Source organism: Vulpes vulpes, chromosome 3, assembly GCF_048418805.1.
Source record: "Vulpes vulpes isolate BD-2025 chromosome 3, VulVul3, whole genome shotgun sequence".
NCBI classification, from domain to species: Eukaryota; Metazoa; Chordata; class Mammalia; order Carnivora; family Canidae; genus Vulpes; species Vulpes vulpes.
This window is the reverse complement of record NC_132782.1, coordinates 91,187,798-91,195,890: the sequence shown is the minus strand read 5'-3', so window position 1 is coordinate 91,195,890 and position 8,093 is coordinate 91,187,798. Positions and strand designations below refer to the sequence as shown.

Here is an 8,093-nt window from a genome sequence, read left to right as displayed (position 1 = left end):
CTCGGGGGATTGCCCCTGAGAAGGGAATCGGTCAATATACGTAAAAAAGTCTTAGAACGGGGATCCCTGGGTGGCGCAGCGGTTTGGCGCCTGCCTTTGGCCCAGGGCACAATCCTGGAGACCCAGGATTGAATCCCATGTCGGGTTCCTGGTGCATGGAGCTTGCTTCTCCCTCTGCCTGTGTCTCTGCCTCTCTCTCTCTCTGTGTGTGACTATCATAAATAAATAAAAATTTAAAAAAAAAAAGTCTTAGAACATTGCTGGCCTTGTTTGCTGCTGACGTCACCATGTTTAGGAGTATTTCAAGGACATTTTGGCTAAAGATCAGAGAAGTCTGCCTTCTCACTGCCGGGACCCACATTAAGAAGTCAATTTTAAAGTAAGTCAAATAAGTGTTTCAGAACCCTAAGAAATCAAAATTCATTAGGGAGGTTTCCTAACTAACCAACAGGTACTTCTATTGAATTGAGTGAACACATGTGCTTTCTCCACCACCATTGTAAGTCCCATCCTTTCATGCTTCAAATGGTGGCCCGCCCATCCCTGAACCACACTAGCAGAGTTCAGGACAAGAGCTACCAAACTGTGGGCGGGGGTGCGCGACCCAGCCTGAGCTCCCCTCCCTGGGGGACTGTGTGCATTCCCACCCGCCTGTGATTGGCTTCAGCAGCACATCCTCCTCGCAGGCCCACACACCACACCTGTCGCAGGTCAGCAGGTGCTCAGACCTCAGACCCGCCTGGGGTGTAACTTGTTGCCCTGAAACCTGGGTTCTCTGACCACCAGGAATAGCCATGATGGGACACTTTGGTCTCCTGCCACGGGCTGCTTATGTTGCTCATCTTGCCGCGCTCATGCTCATCTCGGCGCACTCATCTTGACACAGAGCTGCGAGCTGACAGGTGGATGGTGGGTGAAGCCACTAAGTTTGTGACAATTGGTTACATCACAACAAAATGGTGATTATATACATTTGTTACGCTAGCAATACACTATCCTTATAAAAATTTACATTTGGCAGCCTGGGTGGCTCAGCGGTTTAGCACCGCCTTCGGCCCAGACCATGATCCTGGAGACCCAGGATCGAGTCCCACATCGGGTTCCCTGCATGGAGCCTGCTTCTCCCTCTGCCTGTGTCTCTGCCTCTCTCTCTCCTCTCTGTATATTCTCATGAATAAATAAATAAAATCTTTTTTAAAAATTAACATTCGAGATGCATGGTGGCTCAGTCAGTTAAGCATCTGACTCATGGTTTCTACTTAGGTGGTGATCTCAGGTCTTGATCGAGCCCTGCATCCAGCTCCTCGCTCAGTGCAGTCTGCTTCTCCCTCTGCCCCTCCCCTTACACCACCCCCTGTCCTCCGGAATTAATAAATAAAATCTTTAAAAAAAAAAACTCAAAGTCTGTGGCTGGTTCTCTCCCCAAAGGTCACCACTGTTGTTGATGGATGGATTGATTGATTGATTGATTAAAGATTTTATTTACTTATTCATGAGAGACACGCAGAGAGAGGCAGACCCAGGCAGAGGGAAAAGCAGGCTCCATGCAGGGAGCTCGATGTGAGACTCGTTCCCAGGACCCCGGGATCATGCCCTGAGACGAAGGCAGACGCTCAACCACTGTACCACCCAGGCACCCCTGTTGTTGATTTAGGGTGCCTCCTTCCAAGTCCTTTTTTAAGAGACATGAGAGGCATGATACCCTGACTCTGCCATATACCAGCTCCCCTGGAGCTGTTGATGGACAGAGTTCATATAGAAGGAACTCAGAGCAGTCCTGGCACACAATAATTGCTCAGAAAATGTTCCTTGTGACTGCTGGGAATTTCTGTGTGTGTCTGGGCCCAAAGTAGGTGGCTATGTTTGATTTAGTTTTTTGTGGGCAGCACCAGACTGAAGGTAGGTTCAGCTCGTTGCTCTGAGGACCTGGCTGTCCTGGGTGCCGGCTTCTGTCTCTTGTCTAGCTCAAGGGGGCAGTTCATCCCCTTGGTGAGTTTCAGAGCAGCTGGCAGGTGCCCGGGAAGCCTCCCGCGTGTTGGGTTCCAGGTACAAAAGAAGCTCCCCGGGATCAGCCAGAAGCAGATGTGGACCGGGCCCCCAGACAAGGTCTCAGACCCACAGATTCGGAAGGGTGATCTGGTTTGCCCCCGCAAACACAGACTCCAGCAGAGCCAGCCATCTCGTGGACTGCGTCTACTGATTCTATACAAGAAGCAGGATTCCACCAGGGGTGTTACAGGGCACATCACGGGGTTTGGGCCAAATTCCCATCCCAAGGAAAGGAGCCCAGATGGCAGCTGGGAGAGAAGGTTGCCTCCATGTCATGCTGTTATGACTGTTTTCCAACAGCCCCTGCAAGTGACACATGGAGAGAGGGCATGGCTTTGGTGATGAGAGCTCTTACGTTAGAAGTGGTTTCAAACTTGGGCTCTGATATTCACCAGCTGTGGGATGCAGGGCCGGGGATCACTGTCATCTGTTTATCCACGGGCTGGGATGTGGCTTTTCCAAGGGACAGGACCATTTCCAGGGGATGGGGCAGCGCACACGGATGTGTGAACTGCTGTGGCGCCAGCATAACCTGGCCTCGGGGTGATGCCTCCCTGAGCGGTAAGTCTCCGGACTACTCCAGCTCAGGGTTCCCCTGCTCTGGAGGCTCAGGTTTGGGGTGGCCCCCGGAGCCAGTCCCCCAAAGCTGTGGAGGGCTGAAGTGAAGTAGCCATGCTGTTTCTTGCTTTTCCACCATCTGTGTGACAGAGTCTTCAAGATCCCCAGAGCACGGGGTCCCCTGGTGCTGGCTGACCTCACTGACCGGGACAGAGGCGGGCCTGGAGCCCTGCCAGTTGCCACCACATCTCCTCCCACGCTTTTGCCTGACCAGCGGGAGGACACACTCTCCCGAGAAGACAGCGAGAGGCTTGACGTGGAGGGGAGGGGCTGGCGGGGGAGCACGCGAGGACATGGACATCAGGCAGAGAAAACCCCCACTGAGTGGGGCTGATGGGATTCTCTCTTGGGCACAGACTGCTCTGTCTCAAATCTCCCTCCCGCAGCTTGGCATCTCTAGGTCTCCAAGCCCGCTGCAGGACAGTTTAATTAAACTTTTTTATTTTGAGATACTTGTAGATTCCACGCAGTTGTAAGAAATAAAACAGAGGGGGGGATCCCTGGGTGGCTCAGCGGTTTAGCGCCTGCCTTTGGCCCAGGGCATAATCCTGGAGTCCCGGGATCGAGTCCCGCATCGGGGTCCCTGCATGGAGCCTGCTTCTCCCTCTGCCTGTGTCTCTGCCTCTCTCTCTCTCTCTGTGTCTCTCATGAATAAATAAATAAAATCTTTTTAAAAAAAGAAAGAAAGAACAGAGATCCCACATACCCTTTACCCAGCTTCCCCCTATAGTGACATCTTGCAAAACTCTAACACACAATCTCACGACTGAGACCTTGACACTGACACAGTCAGGACATGCAGAGCAAGGCAAGGCCACAAGGAACCTTGTGCATGGTCCCATGACGTGGCCTCCACTTCCCTCCTGCTCACACCTCCTCTTAACCCCTGGAAACCACTAATCTGTTCCTCATGTTATCATTTTGTCGTTTCAAGGGTGTCCTATAAATGGCAGTGTGTTCTATGTAACCCTTTGAGGCTGGCTTCTGTGCTTACATAGTTGGGGATCCATCTAGGCTGCTGCTGGACTAGTGGTTATTCACCTCGCATAGCTGAGGTGTCCCATGGTGTAGAGGGGACCAACGCCTATATAACCGTCTCCCCGTGTAAGGACATTTAGGAGAGTTTCAGTTTGGGAATGTGAGCACAGGTGTTTGCATGAATTTACCTTTCCAGTTCTCGGGGATAAATGCCCCAGAGTGTGATTGCTGGTTAACCCTGTGGTCACATGTTTAGTTTTTAAAGAAAGTGCCAAAATGTTTTCAAGAGGGACTGTACCACTTATGTTCCCACAGTCCAGCGAGCATAACTGACATCTGACAGAGGACAGCACAGAGTCGGTGAATGTCTCTGAGCCCCACTGTGCTTCCGACCCTCCACAGAAGCCAGCCATGGCATCCCTGCAGAAAGGGCAACTGCACAGCCTCCCCCGGGGAGCTGGCAGGGCGCTGCCCCCTTCTTCACCATGGACTGTGTGTAGCATCAAGCCCTCATGCAGCCAACTGGCTGGACTGAATGAAAACAGGTCATTTCTGAGTGAAGGGTCCTGCTTTGAAGGGAGAATTTTCTGGAGAAAGACTATCCAGGCTTCCTGGCCTTAGGCAGATTCACACATACGGGTCAGTTCAGAATTCTGCAGAGTTGGGGCACCCAGGTGGCTCAGTCAATGAAGCGTCTGCCTTTGGCTTACGTCATGATCCTGGTGTCCTGGGATCAAGTCCCGCATCAGGCTCCCTACTCAGTGGGGAGGCTGTTTCTCCCTCTCCTCCCTGCTTCTGCTCTCTCTCTCTCTCTCTCTCTCTCACTATCTCTCTCAAATAAATAAATAAAATCTTTAAAAAAATAAAAACAATTCTGTGGAATTGTTCATGGAAATGCCTTTGGTGGCACATCCACTGTGAAACAAACTCCCCCCTCACCACTACCACCCCACGCCTGGCAAGATCCCACCTCATTCTTTTTCCTAAAATTCCCATACCTTATCTTCTCTCCTGCATGCATCTACCCATACAAGGAATCACAGCCTTGGAGCTAGAAGGGACCAGGAAAGTGTGGCTCAGCTCTTGAGCCTGTCCCCAGGCCCGAAAGCTCTGTGCTCCAGGCACTCAGGGGCTTTCTTACAGAGCAGGCTCCTGAGCCCCTTGCTGGGACCCCTGGAAGAGACACCCTTCTGGGCAACAAGAGACAGTGCCTCTGGGATGCAGGGCCTTGGAGGAAATGCTGGCCGCTTTGTCTCTGACTCCAGGCAGGGACAGGCCAGCTGGGCCCAGACTACCCTGCCCGGATCCTGCCGCTCAGGGGCAGGAGGTGGGGCCAGCCTGGTGGTGGAGGAGGTGACAGCCCTGGCCCTGTCTGTGGCCTGGCTCATGATTCTGTTCTGGCAACCCAAGAGTCCACTCTGGGATCCCGTGCCCTGGAAAAACCTAGTGACTCCCTGGCACCGAGGGCGCACAGACTGGTGAGCTCTGAGGAGACATCCGCCAGTGCAGGGAGCCCCCGAGGAGCTCTAGCTCTGGCTTGCGGGTGGAGGGGGGTGGTGGGGGAGGGATACCCAGCAACTCTGCCTGGAAATCTGGGGCCCGCGCAGGGAGCAGAGAGCGCGGCGGCGCGCACGGGGCGGGAGCGGGAGGCGGGGTGGCGCCCCGCCCGTCGGACCACCCAGCGCGCGGGTCCCTCCTCCTCGGTCCGCCGCGGGTCAGCGGGTCACTGAGAGCCCCGCTCGCTTCCCTCGGCCGCTTTACCGGTGGCTGGGGCCTCCCCCGCGCTGGGATTGGATGCGAGACAACTGGGTGGGCGCGGGCGGGGGACCCCAGAAACCCAGGCTCCCAGCTCGGGCGTAGAGGAGCCCGCAGTGCAGACGCTGCTGGCCCGAGCCTGGGAGGACTTCAGCACAGACCTGGCGGGCTGGCGGGCGGCGCGGAGGAGGTGGCAGCGACGCGGAGGCCCCCCGCAGGCCCCCCGCAGGCACCCGGTGCGCCAAGATGTTTGACAGCTCGCAGTATCCCTACAATTGCTTCAACTACGACGCCGACGACTACCCAGCCGGCAGCTCCGACGAGGAGAAGCGGCTCACCCGGCCCGCGTACAGGTGCCCGCGGGGTCGGTGGTAGGAGCCTGGGGGCCTGCGAGGATCCTGCTCCAGGACCTCCCGGAGGAGGGTGGGCTTTCTTCTGAGGGGGGGGCGGTGGGTAACCTGGGAAGGGACCCGTTCCTCCTTTCTCCGCATGTCTCTCCACCCCCTTGAGGAGCACTCCCAAGATGTGCTCCTTGGGTCTGGGCAGAAGCGGGGAGCGGGGACCTCCGGGGTGCACCTCCCACACACCCCCCCAAGCCCTGGGGGCGAGGGAGCACGCTTCTGGAGGGGCGGGCCTCTGCGCAGGGAAGGGCTGCCGGAGGGGACTCCAGACCCCCAAGTCGTGAGTGGTCCCCTCCACCGCCCCGCGTGGCCCAACGCGCCCCTATTTGCAGCTACATCGCGCTGATCGCCATGGCCATTCAGCAGAGCCCCTCGGGCAGGGTGACGCTGTCTGGCATCTACGACTTCATCATGCGCAAGTTCCCCTACTACCGAGCCAACCAGCGCGCGTGGCAAAACTCCATCCGCCACAACCTGTCCCTCAATAGCTGCTTCGTCAAGGTGAGCTCCTCACTGCCATCCCGCTCCCCGAAGGGCCCCGGACTGTCCCAAGCTTGGGGGCTCCTGGGCCAAATCAGCCCCGATAGGGGGCGGGGCCAGATCTTGCAGCAGCAGTTGTTGGAAAGTTCATTTTTAGCAAATGGGGTGCCTCCAGTTTGCTCCCTGAGCAACGCCACCCACCGCAAGGACAGGGACCTATCCAGGGCCTGCCCCGGAGCCCTCGGGAGCGCGCAGACCGGGAGGGGTGGGCGGGAGCGCCCAGAAAGCCAGCCCCTCGCGGAGCCCCTCCCTGCGCACAGGTGCCTCGGACTGAGGGCCACGAGAAAGGCAAGGGCAACTACTGGACGTTCGCAGGCGGCTGCGAGTCGCTGCTGGACCTCTTCGAGAACGGCAACTACCGGCGGCGCAGGCGGCGCAGGGGCCCCAAGCGGGAAGGGGCCGGGGAGGCGCGCGCGGGGGGCACCGAGGGGCCTCCGGGGTCGCAGGAACCAGCCCCCCGCCCCCACCAGCCCCCGGCCCCCGCCAGCCCAGCCGCTCCGGGGAAGGAGGAGCCCAGGGGCATCAAGTTCAGCATTGACTACATCCTGTCCTCCCCAGACCCGTTTCCTGGGCTCAAGTGTCCCCTGGGCCTGCAGGAAGGCAGGAACCCCCGGCTGGAGGCCCAGCAAATGAACCTCCACGTTTGGACAATATGAGACGGGGCTGGCACCCGGGCAGCCCCGGGTCTTCCCGGGTGATTTCAGCCCCACTTCCAGCCAGAGGCAAGGTTTCGCCACAGACTAACTTCCACAGCCTCTTGCTCCCCCCCCCCCCCCCGGGGGCCGGAGAGACAGGAACTCCAGTCTTCTGGCTTCCTCCTTCAAAAAAGTTCCCTTGCAAGAAGACTCACCGGGTCCTGCTCGCCTGAAGCGTTTGCTCCAGAGCTCCTGAAGAGTCCTACTCTGAGGAGTACGAACACAGGTTCAGGGCCACCTCCATCTGAGGATTTGCTGCTTAGACAGCCACAGCCTGGAAGGTGCCCACGGGCTGGGCATACAGTTAGCCGGGCGGGTGGGCTTCTTCCCTGGAGCTGAAAGTGATGCTAATAAAATGCAAACAGTGAAGTCAGATACTAGTTGATCCCATGAATGTCGCCCCAAGGTTTTTGACCGTCGCCCTGGTGCAGATGATGTGATCAGAAGTGTAAGTGCATCTCATGCTGTGGACAAAATAGTTCGTAATTGCATAAGAACTCTCGTGCGCTCTTCTATCCAGGAGAGAAGGCAGAAAGAAGAGAAGAGCAAGAGGGGGGGGATTCAAATTTGGGCCAACATGGGGCAAAGCACACTTTTCTTGCTTCTTCTGAGCAGGCAGTAAGCTTCTATTTGGGCACGTTCCACCCAGCTGGTTTCCTGAGGAAGCAGACACTCCATAGCAGGCGGTTGATAGATCCCTGCTACGCTGTGAGGTGTACGATTAGGGAGTGCACAATTACAAGCATTGGAGGTGGGTTCACTCCATTTGAAATGTAAATGATTTAATTACTGTGTGGAGACGGGTGTTTTAAAAAACACAATTATGCACAGTGAAACTATTTGACCAACCTTATCATTTTTCACCAGCCCATTTTTGCAGAGTTAATTGCTTTCCATGACTTAATTTGAACATTAGTATGGATTACACCTAATCTGATCCACTAGGTGACAATGATTGGCTAATTGTGTAAACAACAAAAACACACCCAAGGAGGCTGACTGTCTCGACTGGGAATTACTTGGTTGTGCTTTATCGGACTCTGAAAAACCCCGGGCC

The 8,093-nt window shown here is 56.0% G+C and overlaps 1 protein-coding gene across 2 annotated transcripts; it reads left to right on the top strand.

Moving 5' to 3' along the window:
- The first annotated feature begins 5,037 nt into the window (after positions 1 to 5,037).
- On the top strand, positions 5,038 to 7,409 carry FOXL3 (forkhead box L3). 2 transcript variants are annotated; one of them, XM_072751508.1, is made up of 4 exons: positions 5,038 to 5,123; positions 5,619 to 5,753; positions 6,134 to 6,302; positions 6,602 to 7,409. In XM_072751508.1, exons 2-4 carry the CDS (start codon positions 5,647 to 5,649, stop codon positions 6,995 to 6,997), a joined length of 672 nt encoding a protein of 223 aa, XP_072607609.1. In that variant the 5' UTR covers positions 5,038 to 5,123; positions 5,619 to 5,646; the 3' UTR covers positions 6,998 to 7,409. The 2 variants fall into 2 exon arrangements, with proteins under 2 accessions (XP_072607609.1, XP_025867187.2); XM_026011402.2 differs by lacking the exon at positions 5,038 to 5,123 and having other exon boundaries at positions 5,137 to 5,753.
- The last annotated feature ends 684 nt before the right edge of the window (positions 7,410 to 8,093 follow it).

Bases quoted from the DNA above. Each gene is read 5' to 3' on its own strand.
- FOXL3 (XM_072751508.1), top strand. From the start codon at position 5,647: ATGTTTGACAGCTCGCAGTATCCCTACAATTGCTTCAACTACGACGCC. The intron at 5,754-6,133 runs GTGCCCGCGGGG...CCCTATTTGCAG, and splicing joins CTCACCCGGCCCGCGTACAG to CTACATCGCGCTGATCGCCA. The intron at 6,303-6,601 runs GTGAGCTCCTCA...CCCTGCGCACAG, and splicing joins TCAATAGCTGCTTCGTCAAG to GTGCCTCGGACTGAGGGCCA.